Source organism: Vicia villosa, linkage group LG3, assembly GCF_029867415.1.
Source record: "Vicia villosa cultivar HV-30 ecotype Madison, WI linkage group LG3, Vvil1.0, whole genome shotgun sequence".
NCBI classification, from domain to species: Eukaryota; Viridiplantae; Streptophyta; class Magnoliopsida; order Fabales; family Fabaceae; genus Vicia; species Vicia villosa.
Window position 1 is genome coordinate 78,952,455 of NC_081182.1, and position 16,700 is coordinate 78,969,154.

At 33.0% G+C, this 16,700-nt stretch overlaps 1 protein-coding gene and 1 long non-coding RNA gene across 2 annotated transcripts; one reads left to right on the top strand and one right to left on the bottom strand.

The window, feature by feature from the left end:
- Window positions 1-1,176: 1,176 nt before the first annotated feature.
- Window positions 1,177-9,882, bottom strand: LOC131661989 (alpha-soluble NSF attachment protein 2-like). Its single transcript, XM_058931654.1, has 9 exons — window positions 9,563-9,882; window positions 9,228-9,277; window positions 9,065-9,137; window positions 7,795-7,874; window positions 7,453-7,604; window positions 6,840-6,999; window positions 6,703-6,750; window positions 6,492-6,572; window positions 1,177-1,539 (listed from the first exon to the last, which is right to left on the bottom strand). The coding sequence occupies exons 1-9, from the start codon at window positions 9,705-9,707 to the stop codon at window positions 1,459-1,461; spliced, it is 870 nt and encodes a 289-aa protein (XP_058787637.1). The 5' UTR covers window positions 9,708-9,882; the 3' UTR covers window positions 1,177-1,458.
- A 3,932-nt stretch (window positions 9,883-13,814) lies between these two features.
- On the top strand, window positions 13,815-15,255 carry LOC131656162 (uncharacterized). Its single transcript, XR_009300009.1, has 3 exons — window positions 13,815-14,053; window positions 14,313-14,352; window positions 14,890-15,255. It is a non-coding gene; the product is annotated as an uncharacterized LOC131656162 (long non-coding RNA).
- The last annotated feature ends 1,445 nt before the right edge of the window (window positions 15,256-16,700 follow it).

Sequence of the window (16,700 nt, forward strand, 5' to 3'; positions counted from 1 at the left end):
TTAAGGTGGTATATTAGATGTGTGTAATAATTCAAAAGTGTTGTATAAGCTTTTGGATGCGAAGTGGTGTGAACAGCTTATCAAATAAGCTCTTCAGAAAGCTGGTTTTAAGTTTTGTCGACGTCGTAACCGATTACGGGAAATAGCGTAACCGGTTACAGCATGTGGTTCCAGCTTCTAGATTTCTGGATGCGTGGGCGTAACTAGTTATAGGATTTTGCGTAACCGATTACGGGCCCGAGTTTGGGCAGTTTAGCTTATTTTTTAAGTTGTTTTGTGTTCCACTTGTTTTTGATAGCTTGTATAAATATCCCTCCCTATAACATGTGTTCAAATGCCATTTTTTTCTCCTCATCTTAATTCACTCCCTCTATTATTCTCTCCTTTTAATCTTCTAAAATTAATCACTTTTCTCCACTGATTCACCAAAATACATTGTGTATGTTCCAACAGAATCTTCATCTTCCAATATAATTTTAGTGATAGTTTTTAAGTTTTTAGTGACGGATTATGGGTTTGATATGAATCTTCATCTTCCACTATAACTTTAGTGACAGTTTTTAGAGGGATTTTGGATTTGATATGAATTTTCATCTTCTAAGATAGTTTTGGTGACGGTTTCTAGGCTTTAGTGGCGAATTTTTGGTTTGTCATGAATCTTCGTCTTCTAAGATAGTTTTAATGACGGTTTCTAACTTTTAGTGACTTCTAAGATAGTTTTAATGACGGTTTTTGACTTTTAGTGACGGACAGTCTTCCACGTGACGCGTAAAATTGGACAAAAAATTTGTAGAGAATAAGATTTTATAGACCCTAGACATATTTAACCCAAAAATATATACTAATTTTCTTAAGAGTATCAAATAATATGCCAACACATTTTCTTAAAAATACCCTAAAATCAAACTTCCTTATTTTTATTCCCGAGTAACTTATTCTCTTTCTAATCCTTGAACCAAACACACCCATTATGACACAATAACAATTTAGTCCTTAATCTAGATTGAAAAGCCTTGTTCTCAAAACTTTCACTCTACAATATGGCTTGACTTATAGAAATATGATAATTAGTCTATAAATTATCTTAAATCAGTCTTCTTAAATCCTGAAATATTGTTCTATTTTTAAGAATGAAATATTGTTCTTTTTGTTAAATTCTGTTTTTATATAGTACTATTATATGGCTTAAGAAAACGTGTGAATATAACATTACAACCTGGTCCACGTAAACTGAGTGTAAAGTGTTAACAAGATATATCATAGTAGTTTCATTCAAACTCAAGCCCAAGCAACCTCGATAATATCATTTTTTGAATTCAGTCCGGCCGATTCAATTGAGAAACCAAAGCAAGTACACTCTATAAAATACAAGTGTAGGATGGAACAACAGGACAGCCAAGCATAGAACAAAGAAAATCATCAATATTATGTCCAACCAACAGAATGCTGGATTACAGTTTATGTAAGATCATCCTCTTCAAGTTCTTTGGCTTTCAGCTTTTCCTTCACCCTCAAAAGAAGTGTCGTCTTCCAAGAATCCTGCACAAGCAAGCAAATAATGTTTGATGAACTGCAGACACTAAAGCTACTAATGGAATGCAACAATAAGGAAACAAATCGGCACCGTCATGATGTTTAAGTCAACAACACCAAACTCTTCAACAGATAAGTAGGCTTTGCACACTAGAATGACAGGCACACGGTATTTCAGAGGCAATAATTTATTTGTATTTTAAAATTTTCATACAAAACTTGTTTTGACAGAAAATACACAGCTATCATTACAGGAAACGAACCAGTTGCATGTGTCAAGAACAGGCAACATCCTGTCCATGAACCATAATGCTGAACACTCTTAAATACACAAGGATAACATCATAACAAAGCAGTTTATCATCAAATTCAAAGCATAATGTATTATGTAACTTCAATAAAAGAAAACATATGGAAAACTGGTGCTACAAAGCTCCCACCTAGCAAACCCAGGGAAGGATTGGCTCCACTGAGTTAACTATAGGTAGTCCTACCTTGAATTTAAAAGAAATTGATTCTACTCCTTGAACCCCTGACCATCTAGCCACAGCATTTGTAACACTGATAAAAGAGAGAAATTCTATGCTTCATTGATTTTATTTTCACGTGTTAAAGAGAAAACACGTGAAAAGATAAGACGGGACGGGGTAAAATTAAAAATGGCAATATTAGAGAGTATTGTGGTAGCACCTATAGTATAAAAGATGATGGAAAATAGGCCTAGGTGGTTTGGGTATGTAAAGGGAATATTTGTAAATTATGCTATGAAGAGAGTAGATCAAATGGGTAGTAGTCAAACAACTAGAGGTGGAGGAAGACCCAAAGAAACTACTAAAAAAGATCTTGAGATTAAGAAATTGGATGGAAACATGAACTTGGATAGAACATTATGCAGAATTTGTTTCATGTAACCGACCCCATTAATGAGATAAGGTTTGGTTTTTTTTTTGGTCTATTAGTCTAGTGGCCGGAATCTCACATTGCTTAACTTCCAGGACTATTGAACATAAATATGTGAGAGCCGACCTCACCCTTTGAGATTTTCTTTGACTTCTTTTTCATAAGTTATTAGTCAAACATTTCCCGGATAGCCAATTAATTTTCGTTTTCGTCCCAACTTTGCTTCTTATTGCCTCTGTTCCCTTTCTCTCAACAATGAGCAACGACAACAACCTTGCAGATCTCTCTTTTTGCTCTGAATGATGATGGTCGTGGAGAACTAATTAACACTCTCAAAGGTTTGACTGGGCAGCCCGGGAAATTAACTGGCTACCCGGAAAGCGTTTGACCGAGAAGATTCTGTTTGAAAAAGAAGTCAAAGAAAAGCTCAAAGGGTGAGGTTACGCTCTCACGTAGTTATATGTTCAATAGCCCATGAACCTAAGCAATGTGAGACTTCAAACTCCAACCACACATACATATTCAAAACTCATCATCACGTTGGGTTAAATGTTCACATTGCAGTTCTTAAGCCAACTCTGATACCACTTGGTGGGGAGACTAGGGAAGTCGGGAGCACCAACAGGCGCCCAATGCTTTTGGGCCACGAGAGAGGGAGACGTCACGTCTCCTCCCAAAACCTTAAGGAATCAGGCTTATGGATCCTCTCTCTTATAAATCTAACATTCCACTCATTCACCCCCACAAGTGTGAGTTCCCACATTTTATAATAGGATCGAACACCAAATCCAGCTCCTGCTCCCCCGTCAAGATGAATCGTGGCTCTAATACCACTTGTTAGGAAGCACGGGGAAGTCGAGAGCAACAATGAGCATCCAATGCTCTAGGATTGGACATCTAGAACGTGGAAATAAATTGTTGGTGGCCCGATAGCGGAAACCTGATAGCAGGTGGCCCAACGGATCTAAAACGAAGCTCTGACACCATGTTAAGAAATGTAGTTTGTCCTAACTCAACCATACAAAACCGGCTTGTTGGGTGAGGATTGCCCCCACTTGCACATGTTTAAGCCATATATTGTGAGACTCTTAACAATATTGATTAACCAACACAACATACAAGTTTTACAGGAAGTAGGTCAATGATGTAGGAGGATTGTGCGCATCAAAGAAGAAATCGCACGTCGGAAAGCATTTTAATATTTAAGCAATTTTAGTTTTAATATTTAAGCGATTTCTATTTTATTTGTTTTATTTAATTTTGTTTTGGATTAAAGGCCCATAAGGCCCAATAGGGTTTATTTGTTTTCTGTATTTAAAGACCTTTGGCATGGCCATAAGGATTATCTCTTTTATTATAATAGAATCCAAAGTTTTCTTTATTCCTGGTGGACTCCAGAGCTTATCTATAGGGTTTGCGCTTGCAACCCTGTTTTCATTCAAGGTTTAGCGCTTGCTATTCCTTTGGGCGGCTTCCGACTGCGTCAGTTGGCATCAGAGCAGGTTTTCTCCTGTTCTTTCCGTAGCCTGACAACTATGGCGGATCAACCGGTGACCAAAGCAGATATTGAGGGAATTACCACGGCTTTTACCGCGGCTCTAACTGCTTTGACTGAACAGATGGCGAATTTAGCAAATCAGGCGAACAACGCCAACAATGGGAATCGGCGAAGAGACAGGAGAGAGGAACCGATTAGGGTTCTACGGGGTGGAAACTGTGTCGAGGATTCAAGTTCTGATGAAGAAGAAACTTACGATGAAGAGGTTAATCGTGGGAATCTACAGAACAACCATGACTATCGAGTGAAGGCTGATATTCCATTGTTCTACGGAACGATGGGAGTGGAGGAGTTTCTTGATTGGCAGATTGACGTCGACAGGTTCTTCGACGTTATGGGTGTCCCTGAGAACAAGCAAGTCAAGATGGTTGCGATCAGGCTCAAAAGTACTGCAGCTGTCTGGTGGGATAAACTTGTTGTTCAAAGGCAGAGACAAAGGAAGGGGTCAGTCAAAACTTGGAGAAGAATGAAACAATTGATACTGGAACGGTTTTTACCGAAGGATTATGAGCAGATTCTTTATAAGATGTACATCGAGTGTATTCAGGGCAAGAGAACCGTGACTGAATACACAACTGAGTTCCTGCGGTTTTCCGAGCGCAATGAATTGGGAGAATCAGAAAGCCAAAAAGTGGCTCGATACATCAGTGGCCTAAAGGGATCCTTGCAGGAGAAGATGGGTTTACAGACTGTATGGACCGTAGCTGAAGCATCCAGTTTGGCTTTGAAGGCAGAATTGATGGAGAAATCCCCTCGAAATTTCTCGTCTATTGAAAGGTACTCACCCCAAAGTAACTGTGAATCAGCAGATGACAAGGAAAAGAATGCAACACCCCGGGATTCCAACCTTGGGAATAAGGGGGCTAGCAGCTCTAGCAGTGTGCAGCAGGGTAAAGCACCAATTCAGAGGCCGAATAATCCATATGCTAGACCCACTATAGACACATGTTATCGTTGTAACGGAAGAGGCCACAAATCGAATGTTTGTCCAACAAGGAGAGTCGCTGCTGTTGTGGAAGAAAGGGAGGAAGATGAAGAAAGAAAAGATCCTACAATTAAGAACGATGAGTATGCAGATGTTGAGTTTGCGGTGGAAGAATCTGATGAGAGGGTAAATTTTGTGTTGCAGCGAATGTTACTAGCATCCAAAGACGAAGGGCAGCGCAAGAATTTGTTCAAGACACATTGTTCTATCAAGAACAAAGTGTGTAATCTAATTGTGGATAGTGGCAGCATGGAGAATCTGGTGTCGAAAAAACTAGTAGATTATTTGAAGTTGTCCACAAAACCACATGAGAAGCCGTACAACCTCGGTTGGGTAAGTAAGGGCTCCCAAGTTCGAGTAACACTAACTTGTAGAGTTCCTATCTCCATCGGAAAACATTATAGAGAAGAGGTACTTTGTGATGTTCTTGATATGGATGTTTGTCATATTTTACTTGGTAGGCCTTGGCAGTTTGATAATGATATCACTTATCGAGGACGGGATAACGTGATGATGTTTACATGGGGCACACATAAAATTGCTATGGCTCCTGTTTTGCACTTTGATAAGAATCCAGGAGAAAAAAATCCTAGATTCTTGATGATGACGCAGAGTGAAAAGGAGCTTGATGAGGCTGTAAAAGAAACTGGATGTTTCTGTCCAGTGGTGATCAAAGGGTTGATGAATGCTGTAAAGGAGGAAACAATTCCAGAAGAACTGCTAGGGATCCTAAAGGATTTCAAGGAGTTGACTGCAGATGAGCTGGCAAACGATTTGCCTCCTATGCGGGATAAACACATGAAAGTTAAAGTTTTCAATGTGGGAGAAGATGTGATGGCGTTTCGGTGTAAGGAGAGGTTTTCAGTTGGTACTTACAATTATAGCAAGCTGCCAGATGAAGTTCTTTATCAAGAAGAGAACTCGGGGTCGAGTTCTTCAGAAGTGAAGGAGACTGATGTAGGAGGATTGTGCGCATCAAAGAAGAAATCGCACGTCGGAAAGCATTTTAATATTTAAGCAATTTTAGTTTTAATATTTAAGCGATTTCTATTTTATTTGTTTTATTTAATTTTGTTTTGGATTAAAGGCCCATAAGGCCCAATAGGGTTTATTTGTTTTCTGTATTTAAAGACCTTTGGCATGGCCATAAGGATTATCTCTTTTATTATAATAGAATCCAAAGTTTTCTTTATTCCTGGTGGACTCCAGAGCTTATCTATAGGGTTTGCGCTTGCAACCCTGTTTTCATTCAAGGTTTAGCGCTTGCTATTCCTTTGGGCGGCTTCCGACTGCGTCAGTCAATTAGAACTTAAATTTCAGCATAAAATTCCAAACAGGTGTAAGTTAATGAAAATATTTCCATTTAATTGCAGTAATATGGGGTGATTTGGTTGTGAAATGTTGTGTTTATTCAGTAACAATTAAATATGAACAGAAACTACACTTGAGAAATTTTCTGCTTAATATAAACTATATGGGAATGTTGATTCCAAATTTAAATTTTTTGAAGCTTACCAGAGGGGTCATGCTATCAAATTCCTTGACAACATCAGTAAACTTTCCAACATCCTCTTCATCAACTGCTGCAGCAACATCCTATCCACCCAAAAATATGTCATTATTTCATATGCAAAATATACAAGTAAACTGTGAATAAAATAATCCCAGTTCTTTTAGTCGTGAAAAAATTAATAATGAAATTCAATATTCAATAATGGTGACCTACCGCCAATAACCTATATTCACGCGTTCCTGAAAATGTTGGATCTAATTCCTGCAAAACAAATACATACCCAACCAAAGAATTCAGCAGCTAGTGAGATGTTTAATGTCTCAAGACGCATACTGTTAAAATTTATAAACCTGATATTTCTCTAGTGCATTATTTATGGCAACAACATCCCCTTTGCAGAGTTGGCAAAGGCCAGCATTAAGAAGATGGCCTTTAACTCCATATTTCAGCAAATTATTGTTTAGAGATTGGCGAGCTATCTCTTCATAAATCTCAATGGACTTCTGATATCTGAAGAGTTAAGATAAAAAGAAAAGGAACAGTAAATATTCAAATTAACATAAAGTAGACGCAGTTATAAAGTCTCTTCCCTTCAAAAAAAATTAAAATCTGCATTACTCTAATAGTTCCTGCACTTACTAGAGCAAATCACACACCCTAAGACATGTCAGAGACCAAAGGAAGAAATGGACACACTTCTGCTAACGTGTATACAAGTGAATGAACACAATATGAGTTGTAGAAAGAGACATACTAGGCTTTTTTAAAATAATAGACATTACTACTAAATTCCTGAAATCAAACAATCTGCAATGCACTGAAAGAATGTTAATCTTAGATGGAGTAAGGTGGAGAAATGTACTGAGAAAAAAGAAAGCCAGAAAAGAAATTCTAAGAACAAATTACTAACCAAAGGACGAAGAAATAATTGAGATAAAATATGCAGAAAGTATAGAATCTTACTGTTCCAGCTGAGCAGCGAATTGGGCCACTTTCTGCTTGCACTGGTTTGCAGAAGTGGTCACCTCTTCACTTTGATAAAAATCAGCTGACTTTTCATAGTAAACAACAGCCTGCTCAATATTTTGTTCGGATTCATACAACTCTGCAATTTCCTGTGTATAATAGTAAAACCCAGTTATCACATGTTCATGAAGATTCCAGTTCAGTCACACATTCAATGCCCAGAAGCTGGGATATGGGCGAAAGTGCACAAAAAAATGTCAACCCTCGAAAGGGGATAATATAAGCATTTAATATAAAAGTATTGTACTATATCAAAATCTAATAAAGATGCAGATATACCTTCAAATATCTAGCAGCCATAGAGAGCCGGCCAATATCACACAAAAGATTCACAGCATGGTCTAAGCATGATACAGCCTCTGTACCAGAAAAGAGAGAAAAAATAATAAATGATATCATTTTCTACACTATGCAAGTGGTAAAAATGCTAACATGAGCTAGACTGATATATATCTCATTCAAGTTAAGCTACATAATCACAAATTCCAACTAACCAATATCCAGAAAATAACAAATCAAAATATGGAATAAAGACATCTATAAAAGAATCATATCAGACGGAATTCAAAAGTCAGCAACTTGCGCAAATTATTTTCAATAACTAACTAAAACAAGTCTAGATGTATGATATTAATCCCTAGTTAAAGCTTGTTCAAAGCATAAATGTAGTTTGAGTTATAGATATGGATGGCTTAATCATCAAGATAGCATAAGGACTTTTTTATATTACATGATTATGCAAAGAGGATACCATTGCTTTATCTGATTTGTATTGCTTTATCTGATTTGCTTTAAGAAATTGATAAATAGAAATACTAGTGCTAAACAGAATTGGCCTTAATGATGGAGGCAAGAGCAGCATTTGGAGCAGAAATTATAAATGAGAAAGCATATAACAGATACCAATGAAAAACAAGAATGGGAGGACAAGAATTCGCAGCACACAATATGTAGTATTATCTTGAAGTGCATGACAGATAATCAAAGCCAATATTACTAATTATTTTTAGATTCAACATTGTTTTGATCACAATAATATACTCTATCAGTTCCAAAATAACTGTCGTCCTAGGTCTTTTCACACCGAGTAAGAAAAATATAGATAAATTAAAGAATGTTGCAATTTCAAGAAACATCCTTATTCACTATTGGTTGTTAATCGTTGTCATAAATGTATAGAGGAAAAGACTTGAAAGTAATGGCGACAATTTTTTGGAAAAGCAAAACAAGTCACAACACTCATTTTTAAACATTGTTTTTATGCTAAAACGACAATTATTTTGAAATGGGGGGAGTTGTATACACTCAATTGAGCTTTGGGCCCCCTAATTCTTTTTTTCTAGTATAGATCCCTATAGTTTCATACCATGAAGCAATACTTGACTGAGTTAAACGACAAGAACCAATCCTTTATGCAAAATAGGAAAATATGAATATAAACCCAAAATTTCAATATTGTAGCAGATCCAAAATAAATTAACAGCGTTACCAACCATAAAAGAATTCTAGTTCAAATACCGACAACTACTTACATAACATGCATACATACCACTTATATTAGTCTTTTTATAGCAATGTGCAGCATCAACATAAGCCTGTGAAGCCTCGTGCTTGCTTTCCAACTAGAAACAGAAGAATACAATGTCATAGCAGTCCTAAATGAAATATAGCAGGAAAAACCACATGCCAAAAACCTAATTCATATTTGTTACCTTCAAATGACAATTCGCCAACTTAACATAAGTCGATCCCGCTTTGTCCCCTAAAATGCAAAATAGATGAATCAAAACAACATACAGAACTATTCCATCCTAAATCCTCACTACCAAAAAAAATCATGCAACAAAAATCAACAAAAAGCAATGATAATTCCATCATATCTCACAAAACTCCAAAAATTACTTTCTATCGCAACTAATTAATCAGATCAATAACAATTTCAAATCAGGAATTGGAAACCTAAAAATAACGATAACAATTTCAGTAACTAGTTTAACATTTCATCGAGTAACGAAACCGAGAAAATAAGGAGAGAAAGGGAAAATACATGATTTAGCGAGTTTGAACGAATTGGCGGCTTTATCGAATAGATCGGCGGCATCTTCGAATTTTGAACTGAATATGGCCCAACCGTTGAGCTTCTTCTCAGCTTTCTTCTCGAAATCCTCTGCCCTTGCTAACTGATCGGCCATTTTACTCCGATCGGAAGCAAATGATGGATCGATTTACTGTGTTGCGGAAATTTTGAGGTGAAGAAGAATCATAAGAGAAAGGAGGAGAATAGAGAGATATTAGAGATAGACTCTAAAGACCCGAAAACTGCAAATGAAAAAGTGGAACGAGACGAAACGAAAAGGTCTAAGCCAGCGAAAATTGTCAACTTTTTTCCTTTTTTTTTTTTTCTCTTAAAATAAATTCTTTAATACGACTTTGGTCGATTTTATGAAAATTAATTCATTTAAAAATTCCATTTTAAATTAAGGATTTAATGGAAATACACACCGACAGTGTAAAGCAGTTTTACGCTGTCACTGATATTTAAACCGATAAATTTTATAAAAATTTAATTTTTCTTTAAATTAAATATAAAATATTTATTTTTAAGGGTTGTGATGAACTGACCGTGTAAAAAAATTACACTGACAGTGCACTACCTTTAAGCTCTTAAATTAAATTAAAATTTTAACAAATATACATATACATTACTCTTTTCAGAATATCTCATTACACCTCTTGGATCTCTTAGGCACATGACAAAATTTTAATTATATCTCCTACTTTCATAGATGCACATCCAAAAGCACATTTTTCTTTAAAAAAATTGGTTTTTTCCGTAAGTGTATCTACGGAAGCATTTTAAACCAGTGTATGTTGGGAAAAAATACACATAAATTCAGTTCAAGGATTGTTCCGTATGTGCATCTACGGAATGACTTAGCGCCTCAATATTCAGTAGATGTACCTACAAAAGCATCTGTTATAGTTTGAACCAGCTTGATCACTCCCCCATTGTTACATTTCTTCCTCAAACTCTACTCTCCACAACCAAAAAATCATACATCGTCAATATCATTTTCCACTCCAAAACTCCAATTTTTTGGTGGAACAAATCAAAGGGAGTAAGAGAAGACTGAATTTCAGGTAAATAATCATATTTGTCCATTGCATTGCTCACATTATGCATCAATTTTTTGTCAAAAAAAGTTACGTTGCTTCCGTAGGTACATCTATGAAACGTGTTGAAAATGAACATCTTCCAGATGTGCATCTATGGAACGTGTTTGTGTTGTTTTTTCCAACAGCCTAGTGATTTTAAGTTATTTGTGTTATTGTTTACAAATAGGTATGGTGCACCCCGATAATATCTCAAGAGAATTAGTTCCTCCAGTCGATGTTTCACCGAAGGTTAAAGGAGTTGTCGTAAAGGTGGTCGATATCGGTGGTGACTTTAATAACAAGAAAGAGTTTGATGATTGGGAAAGCATGCTCACGTGGATTCGTGGGAATGTAAATAACCTTGGTTTTAGTGTGGTAATAGGAAGATCGGATAATGGTACGGCAAGAAGAAACGCTTCTGTAACAATGTTCTGCGAAAGAAGCGGGAAATACCATCCTCCTTTAAGGAAGTTTAAAAGAGACGACACGGGTACTAGAAAATGAGAGTGTCCATTTAAAATCCGTGGTTACATGGTGGCTAGCAAGAAGTGCAGATTTAGTGTTATTTGTGGTTTGTATAACCATGACATGTGCGGAAAATTACAAGGTTATCCTAGTGTATTTCGGCTCAATCCGGAAGAGAAGACATGTATTAATGGCATGTCCTTGAATATTGTCCAACTGAAAAATATATTTGCCACATTGAAACGGAAGGAACCCGACAACGTATCAAATATAAGGCAAGTGTATAACATTCGGTGCCGCAATAATAAGGCGGTTAGGGGAGATAGAAGTGAGATACAACAACTGTTGAAATTGTTAGATGATAACAAATACGTGTCGCGGTACAGAACCTGCGACGATGGGGTTACGGTTTGAGATATTTTTTGGACTCATCCGGATTCGATAAAGTTGTTCAACATGTTTTCGACAATGCTCATTCTCGATTCTATCTATAAGACCAACAAGTATAGACTTCCGTTATTTGAGATGGTCGGTGTAACATCCACCGAGAAGACATATGCGGTTGGTTTTGCTTTTTTGGAGTGTGAAAAAGAGAATAATTTTAGGTGGGAATTAGAGGTGTGTCTGTCACTTTTGAAGAAACAAGTTGAGATGCCTAGTATTCTGGACCAGCCCAATTATCAGAATTGGCCCAATCCACTCATAAGTATAAAAACGGCCCAATAAGCATTGGCTCAATCGCTCGAACAAACGGGGGCCACATTTCCTCTTTTGCCCATCTACCAAGCACACATGAAGGGTAGTTTTCTTATGAAAATGTAATTCATTTAAAATTTTATTTTAAATTAAATTAAAATTTAACAGATATACTTAAAATATAATTGGAATACATTCACCCTATAAAATTTTACACAAATCACAAATAAAAAGAATTTACATAAATTACAACTGTTAATTTATCAAAAGTATTTGATAATTATTTTTAAAATAAAATAATTGAATGCTGTGAAGGTGTAAAAATATTTAAAGTGACTTGAGGTATCACTTAAATTCATATACATATAGAAAAGGAATATGTATTTATTTGAAAGTGTAAAATATTTGTACACTGTCCACCAATCACAATCATATATCTAATTAAAACACAAATTTAATTTTAAAAAATTAATATGACATGGCAAGTGTAAGGATTTTAATTGGTTGTACATGTAAAATTAGTTTACACTGTCAATTCATTACCTTTAAACTCTATACATATATACATTACACTTTTTAATTTTAAAGAGATATTTAAATATATTTAACTTTTATTATAATTAATAAAATATCAGTGCATAACATATTTAGTTTGTATTATAACTATTAAAAAGTACATACACACTTATATTAAAATATTTATTAAATATGTGTTATTTATAAATTATTAAAATAAAATCAATTTTAAGTTAATATAAAAATAATAGAAATTATTAAAACTATTTTACTAAAAATTATTAAAAAATGTAAGGTTCAAATGACACAATGTATCAAATTTTATATTATCAAATCTCTTATAATTTTTTAACACATATTTGTATAACAAAATTCACCGTTTGATTCAAAGCTATTATTATATATTATGTCTATAAAATTTAACATCAATTAGAAATTATTTTATAGGTTAAACAAAAATATCAAAATTAATGGTTTTGACGAAGTTTTATAAGTTAATTTTTATGGACTTCATTAACATTTCAAATAATTTGTAATTGGTGTTAAATTTTATCCACATGATCTATATAATAATAATTTTCAATCCAACAATACACTTTGTTATATGTATATGCGATAAAGAGTTATCAAATATGTTATAATACTAGTGGATGACCCGTGCGTTCGCACGGGTAAGTCTGTTCTTAAGGTGGACAAAGTATTAATAATGTAATAGTAAAAATACAAAATTTTAAAATTTGAGATGAACGTATCCATATGAATCACAAATATTTTATCAATAATTGAAATTGTTTCATTGTGAACCCAAGATGTAATAGCCAAACTTAAATGTAAATATAATATTATCAATAATTGAAATTGTTTCAATGTGAACCCAAGATGTAATAGCCAAACTTAAATGTAAATATAATATTATCAATATGAATCACAAATATTTTATCAATAATTGAAATTGTTTCAATGTGAACCCGAGATGTAATAGCCAAACTTAAATGTAAATATAATATTATGTCATACATACAAAAGACAATACGAATTACATAGATAAAAGTTGTCTTTAATGAGAAAATGAGACTTCAAACTTTTGGTGAACTGAAAAGATAAAAAGTATAGTAGTTAAAAATAAAATATGCATTAGTTGTAACGATTAATGTTAACAAATTTGGATATATTTAACAAAAATAAAGTATATCTACAATATAAGAAAGTTCAATGGTCTGGAAAACACCATTATGCCCCTCTCTTCATTTGGCTCATCCACGTGGATGCCCTCTTCATCCACCTTGCTACTTTCTTTTCCATCTTTCCATCTTTCTTTCTCTATATCTTACCAACTTGCCTATTCATTTTTCTTTTTCCATCATCTGCTTATAAGATTTCAAATATTTTTTTTAACATCCTTTCACATCAACGGTATAATAGTAACCAAACTAACCTACTATGCTTGTATTTGGTATTTGGTACTTTTAACCCCCCTCCTTCAATATTTTTCTCTCATAACAAACACTCTTCTTCTCTTTCTTCTTTTTCTTCCTTATGTTTCTAATCTTTTCCACTTTCACTTCACCTTCTTCTTTAACAAAATATTTTCTTCATTTTTTTGCTTTGTCTTTCTCATCTTCAACTTTGTTTTTGCTGATCTATTATATTGTATTTTGTGTTTTGCAGATATATTAAAAGTTGTTCATCTTCATCAAGAAAAAAAGTAAACTTTTCAATGTCTATCGGTTCTCTCTTTTCTTCCACAACACCTCTCTCTCTCTCTCTCTCTCTCTCTCTCTCTCTCTCTCTCTCTCTCTCTCTCTCTCTCTCTCTCTCTCTCTCTCTCTCTCTCTGTTTGCTGCATCTCACATTCTCCTTTGTTTTTCTTCTTCTTCATATTCTCTCATTCTCACATTCATTTTTATCTCATCATTTTATCTTCATAAATGTTTTACAATTTTGTTTAACATTTTTTTGTTCAGGTTGCAGATCTATACCGACAGGAACGCCATGTCGATCTAGGTATGAGTTTCAAGTTGTAGATCTTTTTGTTTCTTCCATTGAATATTTATGTGCTATAAGTTTGAGTTTTTTTTTATATATTTTCTAAATACTTCTTTTTATTTTTTATTTTATCAAAGATTTCACATTCCATATTTTTTTCATATATTTCTGAACATATATTTCAATTTTATTCACTTCAAAAATATTTATAAAGTTTTGCACTCGATTTTTTCATATATTTCTAAATATTAATTTTTATTTCTATTCTATTCACTTCAAAAAGATTGATAAAGTTATGATCATTATACCACTTTATTTGTAATGAAAGATAACATTTTTTATGATTACTATATAAATGATACTTAATTTGTATTTAAAATAATTTAATACAATTTGATGGTGAAACTTATTTGTAGATATTAGATACACTTAAAGTGTTGCCATTTGTCCGAAAAAGGGATATTTGAGGTCTTTTCTTATTTATTTTCAACTTTATTATTATTATATTCTATTGATTATCTTATATAATGACTAAAAAAATTGTCATTTTTTTAGGAGCAAACATGATAATTGAAGCAGAGATCCATGATATCATCTCACTTGCAAGAAGATATCATCACTTTTAAGAAAACCATCTAGAAGTGGGAGAAAAATTTGTGAGTAAAATGGTTTAGAAGAAGTAGAAGTGTCAGAGTGAGAGAGAGAGAGAGAAATTGAGAATAAAGAGTTAAGAAGAGGTGTGGGAGAAATAATTAAGTGTAACATATATTATAAATCAGAAATTTTCATAAGGTAGAAATATGAAAAGTTGATTCTTTATAAAATAATATTTTAATTTAAATTGTACCACAAATGTATTAATTGAATAAAATTATGTCAGATAAACATGTGGTTTCTATTAAATATGCAGATTTTATGGTCGATTTGGATTCCAATGAATCAGTTTTTGATATAGTAACTCTCTACTCTGCCTACTTTCACTCTCACCTTACCTCACATCAACATCCAACAGTATTTTTGAGAAACTCACCCACTTACATTCAATTCAGACACACTCACTCAACTACTCGCATCACATCTCATTTATTATTACCTTTATCTCTTTTTTATATAATATATCATAAACTAAATGTGTTTGGAAAAATATCATAGATAGAAGATAACCACTACTTAAACTTATATAATAGTGGATAAATATTTGTCAGGGATGTAAAATTTCAGAATAATATAAAAGAATGGTTTTTTTATTTGTATGAAATTTTTTTAATTGTTTTGATTTGAAAAATTATTATATATGAATTTTTTTGAATCAAAATTATATTATATTATATATGACTTTATTAACACATCTTTGAGAAAATTGTTGAAAGTTCATAAATAATGAGAATAATCAAAATAATTATAACTGATGTATCAAAATAATTAAAAAAATAGAATTTAATTTAAAGAAAAGTTATCATTTTAAATACATATTTATGAATGAATGATATTTAAAGCATTTTCGATATTGAAATGACATTTTTTTAACCATCAACATTTAAAAATAGTTTTCTAAATTTATCACTAACCATTCTAGACTAACTGCAATCAATAAAAAGTAGTATAATTGTCGCAAAGTTAATGCAATATATATCTACAATATAAGAAAATAAACAACAATACAGAGGTATATTTCTCTTTGGCTTATGATTTCATAAATTTTTATGAGTTTTTTTTTTCTTTTGATTTCATGGATTTGACAATTGATTACTAACTAAATGTAGATTCAGATTGATTCAATAATTCATTTTCAAAATCACAACTTTTTTAAAATACATTTTGATTTTTAAGATTACTACATTTGCAATTTCAGCGCATATTCTTCTTCTACTCCTATCAATACCCATTTATAACTTTATAATCTTTTTCTTCTCTTATTCAAATTTTTTTAGTAAACATTTGGAAATTTTTGTATGTATTTAATTTGAATGATGTGAATTTGATATGTATTTAAGGAGAATATCTTAAAGTGTAAAAGAATTACTGTTTTTTAAAATCATAACTATTTGTGTTTTTTAAGGACAAAATATATTTGATGAATTTTTTTTTCTTCAATTTTTTTTCTGATTATATTTTTGTTGAATTTGTTTTTATATGAAATGTCTATATTTTTTAGAGATAGTTTTAATTATTTCAAGTAAGTATATAATTAGATGAAAAAATTATGTATGAGAATGAAATTTTCTTGCTATTTTTTTGAATTTTTTACTATTCAATATAATTTTCTCTTCTTTCTATGATGTGTAGTGCTTATTGATGATGGAAGTGTTAGGTGGAGAAGTGAAATCAGATTTGACAATTCCCTGACAATAATTGTATTTCTCCCT

Excerpts from the sequence above, each read along its gene's own strand:
- LOC131661989 (XM_058931654.1), bottom strand. The coding sequence starts at position 9,707 with ATGGCCGATCAGTTAGCAAGGGCAGAGGATTTCGAGAAGAAAGCTGAG. Across the intron at positions 9,278-9,562 it reads GTTCAAACTCGCTAAATCAT|GGGACAAAGCGGGATCGACT; the intron begins GTATTTTCCCTT and ends TTTGCATTTTAG. Across the intron at positions 6,573-6,702 it reads GTGAATATAGGTTATTGGCG|GATGTTGCTGCAGCAGTTGA; the intron begins GTAGGTCACCAT and ends TTGGGTGGATAG.